This window comes from Pyrus communis, chromosome 15 (assembly GCF_041283825.1).
Source record: "Pyrus communis isolate YQ-2024b chromosome 15, ASM4128382v1, whole genome shotgun sequence".
NCBI lineage: Eukaryota > Viridiplantae > Streptophyta > Magnoliopsida > Rosales > Rosaceae > Pyrus > Pyrus communis.
This window is the reverse complement of record NC_142579.1, coordinates 7,450,036-7,469,751: the sequence shown is the minus strand read 5'-3', so window position 1 is coordinate 7,469,751 and position 19,716 is coordinate 7,450,036. Positions and strand designations below refer to the sequence as shown.

At 39.9% G+C, this 19,716-nt stretch overlaps 1 protein-coding gene and 1 pseudogene across 1 annotated transcript; one reads left to right on the top strand and one right to left on the bottom strand.

Moving 5' to 3' along the window:
- Positions 1-701: 701 nt before the first annotated feature.
- On the bottom strand, positions 702-3,225 carry LOC148690471 (uncharacterized; annotated as a pseudogene).
- A 6,041-nt stretch (positions 3,226-9,266) lies between these two features.
- On the top strand, positions 9,267-11,435 carry LOC137747471 (pollen-specific protein C13). Its single transcript, XM_068487588.2, has 2 exons — positions 9,267-9,949; positions 10,903-11,435. The coding sequence occupies exons 1-2, from the start codon at positions 9,796-9,798 to the stop codon at positions 11,226-11,228; spliced, it is 480 nt and encodes a 159-aa protein (XP_068343689.2). The 5' UTR covers positions 9,267-9,795; the 3' UTR covers positions 11,229-11,435.
- Positions 11,436-19,716: the final 8,281 nt, after the last annotated feature.

Sequence of the window (19,716 nt, the reverse complement as noted above, 5' to 3'; positions counted from 1 at the left end):
ACAAAACTCGTACGCATCCTTAAACAAACTAGGCCAATAAAAACCACTCTCTAACACCTTAATGGTTGTCCTCTTTGCTCCAAAATGGCCGCCACATGCATAAGAATGACAAAAAGTTAGAATAGATTTAAACTCAGATTCGGGGACACACCTTCTAATCAATTGTTCAGGGCAATATTTCCACAAATAAGGATCATCCCACTAGTAGTATTTGGCAGTTTTGACAAGCTTATCTTTCTGAGCACGTGTAAAATCATTTGGAATCTTTTTGGTGACCTTCTAATTGATAATATCTACATACCAAGGGTCAGTAACCTTTAATGAAAACAATTGCTCATCCGGAAAATTCTCACGTAAAGGGATGAGATCTTTCTCTGTGTTTGAGTGCACAAGTATGCTAAGATGATCTGCTACAACATTCTCACTCCCTTTCTTATCCTTGATCTCCAAGTCAAACTCTTAAAGCAGAAGTATCCATCGAATGAGTCGCGGTTTTGCATCTTTTTTTGTGAGTAAATACTTCAAAGCTGTATGGTCAGAAAACATAATAACTTTAGTTCCAATCAGATAAGATCTAAATTTTTCTAAATCAAAAACAACAGTTAAAACCTCCTTCTCTGTTGTTGAATAATTCAACTGTGCATCATTGAGTGTTTGTGATGCATAATAGATGACATGTGGCACTTTGTTGACACGCTGTCCTAGAACTGCACCGACAGCATAGTCTAAAGCATCACACATTAACTCAAAAGGTAAACTCCAATCTGGTGGCATGATCACATGAGCCGTGGATAACAACTCCTTATGTTTGTTGAATGCTACCACACACTCTTCATTCATATCAAATGTTAAATCCTTTTGAAGCAAACGGCACAAGGGTCTAGAAATCATTGAGAAGTCCTTCATAAACCTACGATAAAAACCTGCATGTCCAAGAAAAGAATGAACCTCCCTGACAGTAGTAGGGAGAGGTAAAGAACTAACAAGTTCTACTTTAAATTTATCAACTTCAATTCTATTTTCAGATATGATATGCCCTAGAACTAATCCATGCGAAACCATGAAATGACATTTTTCCCAATTTAAGACCAGATTAATTTCTTGACAACGTTTTAAAACTAGGGACAGATTATGTAGACATGTATCAAAAGAATCACCATAAATTGAAAAATCATCCATGAACACTTCAATTATTTTCTCAATCATATCAGAAAAGATACTTACCATACACCTTTGAAATGTGGCGGGGGCGTTGCAAAGTCCAAACGGCATCCTCCGGTATGCAAATGTGTCAAATGGACATGTGAAAGTCATCTTTTCTTGATCCTCCGAAGCAACTGCAATTTGATTATATCCAGAATATCCATCAAGAAAGCAATAATGAGAATGACCAGCTAACCTTTCTAACATTTGATGAATGAATGGAACTGGAAAGTGATCCTTGCGTGTGGTGCTGTTTATCTTTCGATAGTCTGTACAAACTCTCCAACTATTTTGCACATGTGTAGGCACTAGCTCACTAGCTTCATTCTTAACAATTGTGACTTCGGATCGCTTCGGAACTACTTGAACAGAGCTCACCCACTTGCTACCCGAGATAGGATATATGATGCCAACATCAAGAAGCTTGATAACCTCTTTCTTGACGACCTCCATCATGAGTGGGTTCAAACGGCGTTGAGCTTCCCTTGTAGGTTTTGCACCTTCCTCTAGCAGAATCCTATGCATACATGTAGCTGGATTTATACCTTTGATATCTGCAATGCTCTAAGCTATGGCAGTTTTGTGATCCTTCAGTACCCGGATCAGTTTCTCCCCCTCTTCTGCTGTGAGTTGTGATGATATGATGACCGGTAATGTTTCATCCTCTCCCAAAAATGCATACTTCAAATGTTCAGGAATCGGTTTAAGCTCCAATTTGGGTGCCTGAATCACAGAAGGAAGAATTTTTTCATTAGAAGTAAGAAGAGAAATAAAATAGGAAGAAGACTTACCACAAATTGGTGAAAGAGACTCAAGGGCTGCCACTGTCTGGATTAATTCTTCTTCAATGTGCTCAGAATAATTAAATTTTCCATGTGTAATGTTATGCACTAACGCCTTCTCTAAATTGTCTTGTCCCACATCTTCATTAAAACAATCCTGCACAAAATAGTCAAACGCATCAATAGACAAACAAGATTCAAAATCACTAGGGTACCTCATAGCATCGTAAACATCAATCTTTGTACGCGCCGTTCTAAAGAATGGTCTTCCCAATATAAGAGGAAGTTCAGTAGGCATAGGGTCATGTTCCATCTCAAGAACAAAAAAGTCAGCGGGAAAAATAAGCCCATTCACTTGCACAAGTACATTCTCCAATAAGCCTTTGGGATATATATTTGAACGATCTGCCAACTGGATTACTACCTTTGTTTCCTTTAAGTCTCCAAGGTTTAGTGATTCATACACTGAAAATGGCATTAGATTGATGGATGCCCCCAAATCACACAATGCTCTCCCAAACTCTTTCCCTCCAATTACACATGGAATGGTAAAGCTACCGGCATCCTTCAACTTCGGTGGTAGCTTTCTCTGCAAAATAGCTGATACTTCCTCGCTTAATGCCACAGTTCCTTGATCATTGAATCTCCTCTTGTTCGTACAATGCTCTTTAAGGAACTTTGCATACTTGGGCACTTGTTTTATGGCATCTAAAAGAGGTAAGTTCACTTGGACTTTTCGGAAAGTATCTAAGATTTCCTTATCAGTTTGCTCTTTCTTAGACTTCATAAACCTACGAGGAAAATGAATAGGGACACATGAGTTAAATGAATTTTGAACTTCTTTACTTACCTTATCAGAATCTTTTTTGTTCAATTCTGTATCTTTAGAAGACTTTTCAGTTTCTGTTGAAGCCTCATCTAGCTCAAGATTTTTGGTTTGTTGCTCCCCTTGCTCATTTGTATCTTGTCTAGTCCTCTTTTGCATCCTTGGCTGCTCAAAAACTTCTTTTCCACTCCTTAAAGTCACAACATTCATCTGCTCTGCATTTGGATTCACCACGGTTTGGCTAGGCAACCTTCCTGGTTGATGTTGTTGCCCCATCAAACTTGCTAACTGACTCATTTGGCGCTCAAGGTTTTTAATTGTTTTGTCTGTTTTCTGTTGATGAGATTGAGTAGAGTTAGCTAAAGAAGCAATTAAATCCTCAAGAGACTTACTTGGAGCTTGTTGTTGTTGAGGCTGAAATGGTGTCTGCGGTCTTGCTTGAAAAAAGCCAAGTGGACGGTTATAGTTGTTGGGAACAGATTGTTGTCCATTGTCTTGATTGTTCCACTTTAAGTGTGGATGATCGCGCCACCCCGCGTTATAGTTGTTGGAGTATGGATCATACTTTTGTCTTTATTGCCCCTGAAACCCTCCTAACGCATTAGCTTGCTCAAGACCAACTTGATCCATCAACGAATGGCATATGTCCGTGGCATGTCCCATCATTGAACATACACCGCACAATTGTTTTGGAGCCACCATAACTTGTTGCACAAGATTAGTCAAGTTAGCTAATTGTAATTCAATACAAGAGTTAGCACTTACCTCGTTAACTTTCTTAAAAGGTAGCTCATCTCTCCCTCCAAATTGTCGTGCGTTGCCAGCAATGTTCTTTAATAATGCCTTAGCATTTGTTGGTGTCTTGTCCATGAATGCTCCTCCACTTGCTGCATCAAGCATTACACGATCAGTACCACACAATCCTTCATAAAAATATTGTATTAAAAGATGCTCTGAAATTTGATGATTAGGACAAGATGCAACCAAATATGTGAATCGCTCATAGTAATCTCCAAAGGGCTCTCCATGTTGTTGTCGGATTGCAAATATGTCTTTCCTTATGCTTGCAACTTTTGTCGCCGGAAAATATTGCTCCAAGAATGCTTGCTTCACCTGGTTCCATGTGTTTATTGATCCTGGAGGTAAATTGTAAAGCCACTCCTTTGCCTTAGCTTCTAATGTAAATGGAATGCCCTCAACTTGACTTGCTCCTCATCCATATTGGCTGGTCTCATTCCCGAGCATACCACATGAAACTCCATGAGATGCTTGTTGGCATCCTCTGTTGAAAAGCCATGGAACTTAGGCAAGTAGTGAATCATGCCGGACTTAAGCTCAAATCCTCCTTCTACATTTGGATATGTGATGTACAATGGTTGTTGATCTGTATTTGGCATTGCCAACTCCCTCAAAGTACGGTTATCAGCCATGCCTTCTTGTGGTTCTTCCTCTTCTTCTGAACTCAAATGTGGTAGAGAAGATGGTGGTAAAGACACCGATGCACGCTTATGCTTGATTGTTCCTCGAAGCTTTCGAAGTGTTCGTTCAACCTCAGGATCGTAGGAAGCTAGATCAATGCTCTTGGACCTTCGAGTATGCATATACTACGAATAGTACCTGAAATAAAAACACTAATTAGACAAGAAAAGAAAACAATAGAAATATAAGTAATTAGAAATAACAATCCCCGGCGACATGGCACCAAAAATTTGATAGGATTAAAAGCACACCACAAAGTAGCACACAAATGTCCTATTAATTTTCCTTATTAACAATAATATTTGTCAATTGTAGCATATGAAAATAAGGGTCATTCCCGCAGAAGATTGTTTTATCTAACCACTTAAAATGTCACAAAAACTGGGCTGCTGTCCCTACTAACCAGCCACCGAAAAATAATTATTAGACCGACTTACACTTATCTAAGGTCTACAAAATTTTATATGCAGATACTAGACACACAGGCTACACTCACACAAATTTTTGGGATTTTTGGAGTTCATTTGCTATTTAAATTAAATCGAACAAAAACATAACAGAAACAGATTTTTAAGTAGTTCACAAATTAAGAAAAACGAGTTAGGGGAATTGCTATCCACCACCAAATAATCATGCAAACATGTTATGTTTCATTCAAATTCCTTTCATTTTCGGATGAAGATGCTCAAGTTGGCTCAATGTTAGAACTCAACCTATTACTCTTTCTTATGTAGTATGTTAAAATAATGGCGTTTTCAACTTTACTTAGTCCCTAACATGCAATCTAGAATGGTGTGTTCATAGATTTAACAAGTAGAAATCATTAAGAACGAAAAGAGTTTGAGTCATCACAAGGCATCGTAAGTACTAGCGTTCTCTTACTTATCCTAGAAATTGATTCACATGTTAATCGCAATTAACAAGTACTACTCTAGAACATATGTAGGTCCTTATTTGACAAGAGTAGGCACACACATATTCATAGCATTAGAATCCTAGATATGCTTACTAAGTATGCATCCATAGAAAACATATAAAGAATTCATCAATGAGACAAGTAGTGAACCAATTTTCATCCATTCATAAAAGTAATTCAAACAAAATGTCATAACAAAATTGCAATCATATTTGGGGCTTCAAAACAGCCCCTAACTACTAAAAATTAGTTACACATAATTCTCAAATTAAACCAAAAGAAAGACATGAGTTTGAGAAGATAAAACCGAAAGAAGAGAATGCCAAGATTTCCTCCTTCCTTTTCTTCCTTCCCTAACGCAGCAGCCTTGCCTTTTTTCCTTGCTTTCCTTCCTTTTTTTCTATCTTTTTTTCCACCTTTTTCCCCCTCTTTCCTGCTGCAACCTGCAGCCCTTTTCTTCTTTTCTGCTGCCACAGTTTTTTCTCCATAACTCACCCCACTAACAGCCATTTAGTGATGACAATAAATGAGAGGAAATGCTAAAACAATTGTAACTCTTTGGGCAGCCTTTATGCCCATTACTCTCACTTAATTTTCCATTTCCTCTGATATTTGAATAGGTGTTAACTGGCTTGTTCTTGGCTGCATCAGTTTTGGCTGTTAGTTTTATTGGATTTATTGCTTTCAATGCTTTCTTGTCAGTTACAAACTTCTCAGCCTCTTGGGAATCTTTCAGTGTTAAAATGGCCATAACTTCTTCTAGAAAAATAATATTAACAATCCGCGAATGCTCCAGAAAATAGACATCCGTAGCTTTCCAAGCATATAAGGCTCATTCTCTAATTCATTCTGAGCTTTCCGTAACTTGCTTCCAAAGTCAACTGACCTGCACAGGCAGTTTTGACGAATTTGTTACTTAAAATTTCACTTGTGCTGTTTTTCTTTTTTTTGCTTGACAAATCCTACAAAACACAAAAACAAAGTAAATAGCTCAAAAATATAAGGAACTAACAAAGAAAAGACAAGTGAATTTGATATAAAATTTATATAAATATGAGCTTATCACCAAACCAAAAAAAAATTGAACCGAACCGAATTTGGCCAGTTCGGTTTCAATTTTTGAGGTCCAAAAACTGAACCGAAAAAAAAAATCATATATAAATACTCAAAAACATGTTGCAGTCAGGGTTTGAACCCCTGACCTAGAGGGAAAGAATAGTTGCTTCAAGCCAACTTGACTGTAGGCTTTGTTGCTATAATTGTACCAGTAATTCATTTATAGGTATTCTAATCTTTAATGTTTTATAAAATTTCTAAAGTTAACAAACCCTAGCCATCATTCCCATTTCAGTTTTCACTTTCTCAAATACTCTCTCTCTCCCCTCCGCTGCTTTCTTCCTCTATACTTCCTCAGTCTCTCTCTCTCTCTCTCTCTTTCCTTCAAGTTTTACCATTAGAGGGTAAGAAGATTCATGAAAGTACTTCTTGGTTGCTTCAGATATATCCACCTGTTTCCAAAACAGTTTTCCTGGAAAAGACCCGACGAAAAGAGGAATTGTAAGAGCTTGTGACGATCACGGCGATATCGCTACAGCAAAGGTTGTGGGTTTTATTTATTTTTCAGTTTATGAGTTTTTAATTTTATGGTTGCCCATTTGAAATTTATGTAATTTAAGGTGGAAAAGTTTGTATTTTTCTTTGAATATGTTTTGTAATTTTCTAGATCTATTGTGGACTTGACTTTGAATTTGAATGTGGGCACTAGGCATGCAATATTGGAGTCCGATTATGGCATTTAGACGAAACCATTTGCTTTGTTTGTGTTTCGATCTGCATCGATCAGTTAATTTGTTGAATTATTTCATGATTATGCAAATTTTAAAGTTTTAGAATTTTGAATCCTAGCGATGTACATTTCCTTGAAGAATATATGTTTCTGTAATTGCTTAAGTTTTGAAAATTTGAATTTGATATGCTTGATCATAAGTAGTTGAATTACTTGAATATATTCAGGATTTTGAGGCTCTCAATTCTTTGATATATGAGAACTGGGAGGTTGATAGGTAGGTTCCTTCCATTTACATCATTTTTTGGGGAAAAAAAAAAAAACCCCAAAAAAACTGAAATCGAAAAAAAAATGAACCGAATGGAAATTTCGGTTCGATTTTGGTTTTGGTAAAAAATCAAACCGTTTTGAACCAAATCCAGCCCTATTAACAAGTACTACTCTAGAACATATGTAGGTCCTCATTCGACAAGGGCAAGCACACACATATTCATAGCATTAGAATCCTAGATATGCTTAATAAGTATGCATCCGTAGAAAATACATAAAGAATTCATCACTGACATAAGTAATGAACCAATTTTCATCCATTCATAAAAGTAATTCAACGAAATGTTGTAACAAACTTGTAATCATATTCGGGGCTTCAAAACAGCCCCTAAGTACTAAAAATTTAGTTACACATAAGTCTCAGATTAAACCAAAAAAAAAAAAGACATGAGTTTGAGAAGATAGAACCGAAAGAAGAGAATGCCAAGATTTCCTCCTTCCTTTATTGCTTCCCTCTTCCTCGTCCAACTTCTTACTGCCTAGCTTTCTTCCCTCCCATTTTCGTTAGCTGCACTTTTCCATTTTTTTTTTCTCCCCTTTGCCACTGCAACCTGCAACCTTTTTGTTCTTACTTGCTGCCCCAGTTTCTTCTCCGTAACTCACCCCACTAACAGCCATTTAGTGATGACAATATGTGAGAGGAAATGTTAAACAATTGTAACTCTTTGGATAACCTTTATGCCAATTACTCCCACTTAATCCTCATCTTTAATTCCATTTCCTCTGATATTTGAATAAGTGTCAGCTGGCTTGTTCTTGGCTGCATCAATTTTGGCTGCTAGATTTATTGGGTTTATTGCTTTCATTGCAGTTACAAACTGCTAAGTCTCTTGTGAACCTTTTAGTGTTAAAATGGCCATAACTTCTTCTAAAAAAACGACATTAGCAATTCGTGAAATGTTCCAGAAAATAGACATCTGTAGCTTTCCAAGCATATAAGGCTCATTCTCTAATTCATTCTGAGCTGTTCGCAACTTGCTTCCAAAGTCAGCTGATCTACACAGGCAGTTTTGGCGAATTTGTTACTTAAAATCTCACTTGTGCTATTTTTCTTTTCTTTGCTTGACAGATCCTACAAAACACAAAAACAAAGTAAATAGCTCAAAAATATAAGGAACTAACTAAGAAAAGACAAGTGAATTTGATGTAAAATATATATAAATATGAGCTTATCAAAGGTACTATACTATTATAAGCATACTATTAAAATGCTAAACTTAGCTCTAATGCCAAATTCAAAGCAGATCGTTTAAATAGCCAAATGACCATTCTAACAATTAGACAAGAAACCTTGCACATGAAACTAGACATGTTTCAGGATGATGGTCACTCACAATGCAAGTAAAAAACCATAAAGGCTGAACTCAGAGGTACCCTGGTTAATGTCCAGTTATTTGTATAGCAAGCATTCAACTATAACAGAGTGCTCGAACAAAGTATGATCATTAGTTTAGCAAGTTAATAATATAACAATAATAGTGTTTCTTTGTTTTGGACATGAAGTCTAATCAAACTAACACACTAAAGAAAGAATGAAAACTTACTCTCTTTTATTGATATATAAAGGATGAAATACAAGTTTACAAAGGATGTTTGCACGAAGGGTAGAAAGCTGGAGGTTGCTCTGTATGCTTGTGTTTGTCTGTGGAGATTGAGGTGTTTTGTATGTTTGGAGGAAAGCCTCCATTTGCACACAAATGGCTTTGATAGTTTACAAAATACCCTCACAGAAAGTCTACAACATCTTACAAAACTTGTTTACAAAAAGCTGCAATTATTGTAGTGGTTGTGCAAGTGGGTGACACTTGACTTTTTTTCCTTCACATGGTGCTACATTTCTTGCTTTGTTATGGACCGTATGGATCATCAAGTATAGTATTAATGAAAAAATTACTACAAATATGGAGGATATAAATTGTAGTCAACCCAAATAATAATAAAATACACCACAGAGTACAGCCGGAACGGCGTAGGTTTACGTCGTCGCCACCACTTTATTTTTGTTTTTGGTCAAATCGCCAGCACTTGATTCAGTTGATTGCTTTCACAAGTTTCCCGTAGCTGTAGAGCTCCCATGTGAGCACCGGCATCGCCAGCTGCACTCAATCGCAAGCGCCCCCTCCAACGTTCTTTCCTGTGCACCCGTTCCCACAATATCCCCTTGCACCCTCCCACAAATCCCCCAACCTTACCCAACCGCAATGACCGAAAACCCACACCTCACCACGTGGCATCCATTAATTCGCTTACATAACGGTGCACCGCCCTAAGCGGGTAGGCGAAAGCCGCGTTTACGCGGTTTGGGCAATCAATTTTTCCGCTTATTACTCAAACTTTTTCCCCACCGGCATCATCACTCTCTCTCTCTCTCTCTCTCTTCTTATATCTCGCTCCTCTGCATTTCGTTTCTTCAATCTTCTTCTCTCTCAAATTTCTCTGCTAGAACGAAGTGAAAAGACTGAAAAGGGCTTCAATGGCGAAATTGGTTCTGCTAATTGCTCTGTGCGTGCTGCCGGCTCTGGCCGCCGCTACCCGTCCCATGAAGACCCCGTTCACGGTGGAGGGAAAGGTCTACTGCGACACTTGCCGCGCTGGGTACGAGACCAAAGCCATCACCTACATTGCCGGTAACAATTTTGATCTCCGATTTTGTTTTTAGCTCTAGTTTTGCTTTTAGAAATTTGGGTTTTTGGAATTTGGATCTCATTTGATAGATCTGGAAATGTTGTGTCTTTTGTTTGTAAATTTAGTTGCAAGATTTGGTTTTTTAAATCTCAGATCTGACTGGGTTTGAAGTTTGAATTAGGTGGACTGTATGGTCAAATGATGATGCTTTTGGGGTTTGTTGTGTTTATTATTTTCTTATCTGTGTGTGCTAGTGCATGCCAAAGAATATTTGACGTTAGATTGATAGATGGTGACATTGACTTTATATAATAATATACGATCAATGCACAAATAAAGAACCCATCTTGGATCTTTGATTGAAAATTAAGGACATCTTATCTGCAGGGTTTTATTTTGTTCACATCTAGGTCAACTTTGAATGGATGCATTCTAACATACGGTTTATGTCATTCGTTCGTGACATCGTTTTCGGAATAAATAGTTAGGAAGAGTTTTGTTTGCTCAATGGTTGTTGATTCTAGTTTATGATCATGTTTTGACAAGATTTCGGTGTGGGGATTTTGTTTCAAGAATTAGAATTGTTGTAGGTCTAGACATTTGGGGAGTAGAGTATCGTACGATTTGAGAAAGCTAAACATTGTCTGTAATGATTCGTTGATCATATGTACATCAACTCTTTGCTGCATTGATTTCTAAAACTAATGTCGCTCGTGACATCGGTTTGTTAGGAAAACTTTGGTGATTTGATAGTTATTGAATCGTATGTTCATGTTTGGCGTAGGTTTTGACGATTTGCCAACCGTTTTGGTTTACTAGTTCAGGGTTTGGTTGTGTTTATCCTGTTGATTCTTTAAACTGACAATTTGGAAGGAAATATTAGAAACTATATCGAACTTTCGATTGGATTGGAGATTTCCTCTTAACAAGTTTTATTTGGTGATGTTAATTATAGGTGCCAAGGTTAGACTGGAATGCAGAGACAAAAGCAGCATGGCACTCGTGTACACCAAAGAAGGGACAACCGACTCAGCAGGTTGCTATAAGATCCCGGTCGCAGAGGACCATTTGGACCAGTTCTGTGATGCAGTCCTTGTTAGCAGCCCTCAGAAGGACTGTGCAACAGTTTCCCCTGGGCGTGAGCGTGCACGGGTTATCCTCACCGGCTACAATGGCATTGCTTCATACACCCGTTTTGCCAATGCAATGGGGTTCATGAGGACCGAGGCCTTGTCTGGTTGCACCCAGATTTTGAAGGAACTGCAGGAGCTCGACGTGTAGGTGTCGGTTTGTGTTCCTAGTTTGTGTCTACTTTGCAAACCTTGCTTGGTTCACGCTGCTAATGTTTGCTGTTGTTTGACGCCTTGTTATCTCGACACCTAGTGATTTCTTGATTTATTTGCTGTACTCCTTAAATTATATTTCATGGTCTCTTCTGGACTGGATAATATGGATTCTGTTATATATATTAATAATTGATTAAATTGATTTTCTCAATGTAATTCAATGTCGTTTTAATACACATCGCATCGCATAGAAAATTTCTTGGAAAAATTAGAGGTTATACAAATTTATCATCGTGTGGCGTCTTGCACCATACGCATGGAACAATGAGCCAATCGAAATAATATCGCGTTTAAAAATAAGAAAAGATGAATTAATCTTATAAGCTAGGTAAAATCATGAAGCAAATCTTCGGACTACAAATTTCTGGTAAAGGAGAGTACAATTTGAAGCTCCCTGATGTCTCATATCAACTTATCAGCATCAAGGACCAACTTCGGATGCAGGCATTGATCCGAAATCTTCTCGATTGTGTACAGCGGTCGTATGAACAAGTGCTTGATCGTCTAACCAAGTTGTGCGAGCAAATGCGTGCTCAGGCATGAGGTCTGAGCGGTTCATCATTCAGAAGATGATCTATTAGTGGTTCGTCGAGGTTAAGGTTGACGTCGATGAGCGGTTCATCGTCCAGAAGATAATGTGTGAGCGACTTGGTATGCTGCATCTGTGATTGACTCAAAAAGCTTTCATGTGTGTGTCGACTGTCGAGTGAGAAGTGAAGGGCTCAAGGAGATATTAAGCAAGAGAGATGTGAATTTGAAGTTACATTTTGCACCCTTGTGATTTAGGGCATGTAAACGTTTGGTCCCTACCCTTTCTAAGCTAACACTTTATTCCATCAAGTTAACCACTATTATGTTAAACGGCACTCGATGACCATATGTTACGAACATCATATTGATGTCATGTAGGCCATTAATTATCATTATCTACGGATTTAGACTAGAGGTGTGTTTCAAAAGGATCAGAAACGATGTTTCCAATTTTCGTACCAAAATTTCAAAATCGGACGGATTGAATCAAAATTTTCAAATTCGAAATTTTTGTCATATTTAGAAATTTTGGAATCTAAGTAATCTCGGAAATTTCGGAACATAAATCGGAAATTCATATAATATTTAAGTTTTTGATTTTTTTTTATTTTTAACTTTTTCGTACATGCAATTTATTATTCATTCTTAATATTTGATATATGGTTATGTATCAATTCAATTAATTTTGTGGTATACTAGTATGCTCATCCTTTTTAATATATAAATGTATGTTTAATATAAATACAATGAACAAAATGTAACCAAATTTTTTTTTTTAAGGAAATACGATATTTTATTGGAAACACCCTCAATGGGCTAAATCATGGTTGAGTATAGCCCTAAGGAAATCTGGGGGTTCTTCGAACCATACTTTTGAGTCCGCACTAATTAAACTGGACTTAGCTAAACAATGAGATACTCCATTACAACTACGAGGAATATACGAAACCCTACACTCCTGAAACTGAGACATCAACTCTTGGATATCCATGGCTATAAAACCAAGGCTGGAAAGATCTCCCCCGCTCGCCTTGCAACATGCCATCGCTTCCATGGAGTTAGATTCCCACTACAACATGCATGACGCCAAGGAATTTCGTCAACTGTAACCCAACCAAAACAGCAAGGAGCTTCACCTATTTGACCGAAGCAGTCTAAAAATGCCTCACCACCGCGACCCTAAACAAACCACCCACCCCTCGAACCACCCATCATGCTCCCACTATTCTTTCCTATACCTTCACTGCTTCATCCACATTCAATTTAAACCAGTCCATCACTTGGCGCTGCCTAACGCAATGGCACGGATTCTCTCACTTAACTGGGTGAATGGTTAGCCTTCCGGAACTCATTGAGCCAGCTAGTCGTGCGTTAAACCACCTCCAACAGATCAGACTGTCGTCATTCCACATCATTCCGACCCTTCCATAAAGCTCAAATCACCATTAGAACCACATAAAACTCCACCTTCTTAGCCTCCCAAGTTTGGAACATCCACTCTTTCAATGTAACATCCAAGGTCCCTATCCCTCCTAACCCCAATAGTGCAGCAAAACAGACTGCACGAGCAAAATGACAATCCTAAAGTACATGTTGTGCTTACTCGGGGACTGCATTGCACCGTGGGCAAGATACATCGAGCCTAACACCTTTGGTTGACAAATACCTCCTTGTGGAGAGGATATCATTACACAAATTTTTGGCATCCACAGCTTCCAAATGGCCTGCCAAAGACCACGATAGGCGCCACCATTATCAGAGGATGAAGAAGCAACAGTATGTGAATGAGCAATCATCTGTCTTGCAACTTGATATATGCTCTTAACCGAGAAAACGCCCTTCTTACCATAATGTCACATTAACATGTCCGGCGGCCTTCGAAAGCTAAGTGGAATTGAATAAATGAAGCTCACCTCGTCCTCCAAAAATAATTGTTACAGCAGCGCCACATCCCAGCGCATCCCATCAGCTAAAATTAGGTCCTTCACTTGTAAGTCCAAGAGCATCAGTGGCGTCGAAGTATAGATTTTGAAAGTAGACGGTCTAGGAATCAATTTATCCTTCCAAACATGAACAGTTTCTCCATTACCAATATCCCACCGCGACCCGAGCTCCAATACTCTACATGATTACACAATGCTCTTCCAAGCATAAGACATCGTAGGAAGAGCAACATTACTCCAAAAGTTTCCATCATGAAAGTACTTTGCCCTTAACACCTTACTCACCAGAGACTCCGAATTACTGACAAGCCATCATCCTTTTTGCAAGAAAAGACAGATTAAAAGCATAAAGGTCTTGAAAGCCTATACCTCACTCACTCTTTGGACGACACATTTTCTCCCATGACATCCAATGAATTTTTCGAGTTTTAATATCACTACTCCACCAAAACTTTGCCATTGGTTGTTAGAGCTCTTCACAAAATGTTTTAGGCAATAAGAAACTTTGCATGGCATATACTGGCAAAGCCTGAGTTACCACTTTGATAAGTAACTCCTTACCCGCACTACTCAACAATTTGCCTTTCCACCCTTTGAGTTGCCGATTCACTCGTTCTTTAATGAACAAAAATGTTTGTTTCTTATTTTTTTCAATGAACGTTGGCAGCCCCAAGTATATATCATGTCACTCCACCTTTTGTACTCCTAAGAAAGATGCTAGTTGAACTTGTAAAGTCTCTGGAACATTTGACTTGACTACTCCTATGGAAACTTTTAGCTTGCTTAAATGCTTGAGAGTACACATCCAACACCTTCTGCACGACTCCACAATCCTCCAACATAGCCCAAGCGAAGAAGAAGCTATCATTTGCAAATAACAAGTGATGTAGCCTCGGAGCCGACTCCGCCATTTGCACCTCATGAAAATCCCTTCGCACTCTTTCTATGAGATAAGGGTAGATAATCCCTCCACACACAATAGAAAGAGATGAGGTGATAATGGATCCCTCCACACACAATAGCCATCATGTCCATTCTGCTTATTATGAAGGAAATGACCTACCTCCGCCACCAACAAAGAGTTGTCTAATATCAAACGTCTTGGAACAAAAGCACTTTGGAATGGAGAAATCAAAGTAGTTAAAATAAGCTTCAAACGGTTCGTCAACACCTTAGTACAAATCTTGTAAAGAACATTACATAGACTGATCAAACATAAATAAGACATATCTTGGGGCTCTTTCACTTCCATAATCAATACCACGTGTGTAAAGCACACTTCCTGCAATCGACACCATGACTCAAAGAAAGAACGCACAACATCCACCACATCACTACCAACAACATGCCAATATTTTGATAGAACAAATGGGACATCCCATCAGGATCTAGCAATTTGGATAGGTGCATTTGAAACAAAGCACCCTTCACTTCCTCATCCCTAATAGGACTTTACAAAGTGTCGTTCATCTTATTAGTAACCCTCAGGGCAACATTCCCAGTAACCTCCCCCAGTGCATTTGGAAGCACCCTTTAGGAAGTGAAAATATGGCAAAAATACTGAAGTATTGTCCTCTCAATGCCCTGCGCCGACTCCTGCCACACTCATGCATCATCTCGCAGACCCTTTATAGCATTTTTTTCGGCTTCTATCTGAAGCCTTACAATGAAACCACTTCTAATTCCTATCTTTTTCCCTCAACCACATCACCCGTGACTATTTTCGCCAATATGTTTCCTTTTGAGAAAGCAAACCCTCCAAACTTTCCATCAAATTCTTCCTTTGTGCAATGGTCACCCCCGTATAAAGTTGCGTGAACAGCACCCCTAATTTATCCCTCATCTTGCCAATTTCCTTCTTTATATTCTCAAATGTACACCAATCCTAATCCATAAGTGCCACCCTAGTAGCCTTAATCTTGGAACATAATTGGAATAATTTAACCCCTTGAAACTCACTGTTCCAACCCTCATCGACCACATGTTCACATCCCTCCTTGTGCAACCACATTTCCTCAAAGCAAAAATTTTAGGTTCCCTCGGTGCAACCAGGTTGGAGACACGAACCTCCACGAGAACCAGTAGATGGTCTGATTTAGATTCAAGTGAACCCCCCCCCAAGAGTAGGGGTAAATATCATGCCATTCCTGCGTGGCGAAACCACGATCCAAGCGGCATTTCACATTGTTTTCACTGTTCTGTCCCCAAGTATATTCCTCCCCAACAAATCCAAGATCAAATAACTGAACTGAGTTCGCTGCATCTCTAAAAATAGCCATCTGTCTTTTCCCTTCGCAGGTTACCCCCAAACCATTCTTCCTATCGTAGAACCTCATTGAAATCCCCAACACAAAGCCAGGTTACAACTACCACGCAAACTTTCCAACAAAGCACAAGACATGTACTGCTTTGATGTTACCGGACAACCGTAAAATCCTGTAAATCGCCATACAACGTGATCATGGAAGGAAACTTGGGCATCAATTTGAGAAAGGAAATAGGAAAAAACCATGACCTCCACCTCCCTTCAAAACAAACACAAGCTCAATGACCGCCCATAAGTCGCCACACTAAACGCAAACTCAAAACCAATATTACGCTTCACACATTCCATCTTTCTTTTATCACTTTTCGTTTCACACAAAAAACACCACTTGAGGACGTTGCCGTTGGATAATATCCAATAGTGTTTGAACTGCAGTTTGCAGAGGACTTCCCTAATCCCCTACAATTCTAACTTAAAATATTCATTGCTTCCGGCAACTCCATAGCAACACCCACTGATAGACTAGAGCAAACCTTTTTCAAGGAAGATAAGTCATCCTCTCTAGCTAGGCTGTCAACTTCTCTCCCTCTATTCCCACCGGTTTTCATCAGGTACTCCACCTGCTCACCCCTTAGAGCCAAACCAGGAATGGCAGTAGCACGCATAACTAATAATTGTTTCTTCCTTGGGCCCTTTATCAACTTATAAGCCTCTCGCATGTTGCGTCCCTTAACCTCATCACGCCTAACAATGAAAGGCCAAAGCCCAAAAAGATCAGACCCAATTGGAGATGAAGGCCCAATAGAAGGGAAGCACAAATACTCGGGTCCAATAGAAAGACAACCCCTCCCCCCCCCCCCAAAAAAAAAAAGATTATAGGCCCCCGACTCAAAACACCCAACTTTGAACTCCCAATTTTCGACGCATCCACCTTTAAATTAGTTTCCATCTCAATCTCCTGAATCACCACGATAGTAGACATCAAGGGATTAGCCAAATCCTAGGATGGTAATTCCCTTGAAATCTATTGCAATCAATCTTCCCCACACCCCCCTCCCCCGCGCGTAACACCGCCCCCATAATTTTCCTCATCCAAATTGAGTGAACCGAGACCTCTACCTCCAGCACCCCCACCACTGTCCTCCCCGATATCCATACCATTGGTCGTAACCACCCTCAAGTTCTCATTTACTTCCAACTTCGGGGCTTACATACTCCATTGTTCCTTAACGGGAACCTTCACCACCTTATTTCCACCACCACACCCCAGCAAAGGCTTCCCAGCTTGCAACCAGACATCATACGGTGATGATACTTCATGAGTCTTCTCCCCCTTATAACACCCGCACTCCGCCCCACAATGATCTAGCAGCCCACACAGATAACAATACATAGGTAATCGCTCATATTGTACAAGAACATCAACTAAATCCCCTCATAGTGGACATCAAGGGATTAACCAAATCCTAGGATGGTAATTTCCTTGAAATCTATCGCAATCAATCTTCCCCACACCCCCCTCCCCCGCGCGTAACACCGCCCCCATAATTCTCCTCATCCAAATTGAGTGAACCGAGACCTCCGCCTCCAGTACCCCCACCACTGTCCTCCCTGATATCTATACCATTGGTCGCAACCACCCTCAAGTTCTCATCTACTTCCAACTCCGGGGCTTACATACTCTATTGTTCCTTAGCGGGATCCTTCACCGCCTTTTTTCCACCACCACATCCCAGCAAAGGCTTCCCAGCTTGCAACCAGACGTCATACGGTGATGATACTTCATGAATCTTCTCCCCCTTATAACACCCGCACTCCGCCCCACAATGATCTAGCAGCCCACACAAATAACAATACATAGGTAATCGCTCATATTGTACAAGAACATCAACTAAATCCCCTCATTCCTACGGAATCAGGTGGAACAGCAAGCCCATGTGTAGAAGCTTCGTCACATCCTGGCCCCGGCCTCTACCACATCCCGGGCTCGACTCCACCGTAGCACAATATTGTCCATTTTAAGCCCCAACCACGCCCTCAGGGTTTTGTTTCTGGGAACTCACACGAGAACTTCCCAGTGGGTCACCCATCATGGGATTGCTCTCGCGCGCTACTCGCTTAACTTCAGAGTTCCAATGGAACCCAAAGCCAGTAAGTTTCCAAAATGCCTCGTGCTAGGTAGGTGAGAATATACATATAAGGTTTACAGGATCCATTCCCCTGGGTAATGCGGGATATTACAATCCACCCCCTTAGGGGCCCGACGTCCTCGTCGGCACACACGTGGCCAGGGTTAAGCTCTGATACCAAATTGTCACATCCCGGCCCGAGCCTCCACCACATCCCAGGCTCAACTCAACCATAGCACAATATTGTCCGTTTTGGGCTACTCGCTTAACTTCCCAGTAAGTCACCAATCATGGGATTGCTCTCGCGTGCTACTCGCTTAACTTTGGAGTTCTAATGGAACCCGAAGCTAGTGAGTTCCCAAAAGGCCTCGTGCTAGGCAGGGATGAGAATATACATATAAGGCTTACAGGATCCACTCTCCTGGGCGATGTGGGATACCAAATTGTCACATCCTGGCCCGGGCCCCTACCACATCCCGGGCTCAACTCCACCATAGCACGATATTGTTCGCTTTGGGCCCCGACCACGCCCTCATGGTTTTGTTTCTGGGAACTCACGAGCAACTTCCTAGAGGGTCACCCATCCTGGAATTACTCTAGCCTAAACTCGTTTAACTTTGGAGTTCCTACAGAACCCAAAGCCAATGAGCTCTCAAAATGCCTCGTACTAGGTAGGGATGGGAAGGCTTACAGGATCCACTTCCATGGGCGATGTGGGATATTACACACACCTACTCAAATACACATAAATTCCCCTAAACACAACCTATCTCGACTCTCCACCACTACAAGCTGCTCCAAAACCTTACCAATCTCCTTCCACATAGCCCTAGTCATCGAAGATAAGGGTCGGTCATGAACACGAATCCAAAACTCTTGCTTACACAATGGGACATTTACTGGAATTGCATTTTTATGAACTTCAGCGAAAACCACAAGAGCCTATCTGAAGTACCATGGACTCCCCCGTAACACACAATGAAAGGCTTCCTCCATATCAAAAACACACAAAAACCTCTCCGTCTAGCGCTAGGCGGTTAGCCACCGGCCTGATTAGTCCCTAGGCATTTGAAAATTAAGAAAGTGCGCCTAGATCTGCTTAAGCGTCTGCCTAACCTGCCTAGGCACACGCCTAGGTCTCGACTCTCACTTAAATAGATACATCCTTGCATTCTAAACCAACTCGAGTTGAAGCTTATCAATCAATAACTTTCATTTTGCATTTTAATTTTTCAATAAGATGTAAGAAACTTGCATACTTGGATGAACACTCATTATATGCTTTATAATATTATAATTTATGTCATTTTATTTTACAATTTAGGTATCCCAATATAATTATGTGTGTTTTAAGTATAAATAGGCACTTATTTATACAATATGTAATAAATTTACTTAAATCTGCGTAATCCGCCTAGTCCGCATGGGCCCCTACCTAGCCGCCTAGGCGCTAAGCCCCAGCTTGCCATTCGACTAGCACTTAGCATCTTTTATAACCTTGGTTTCAAGAAAAAAAATGCTAAGGGTTCAAGAAATAAAACTGCTAAAGGGAAT

Excerpts from the sequence above, each read along its gene's own strand:
- LOC137747471 (XM_068487588.2), top strand. The coding sequence starts at position 9,796 with ATGGCGAAATTGGTTCTGCTAATTGCTCTGTGCGTGCTGCCGGCTCTG. Across the intron at positions 9,950-10,902 it reads AGCCATCACCTACATTGCCG|GTGCCAAGGTTAGACTGGAA; the intron begins GTAACAATTTTG and ends TGTTAATTATAG.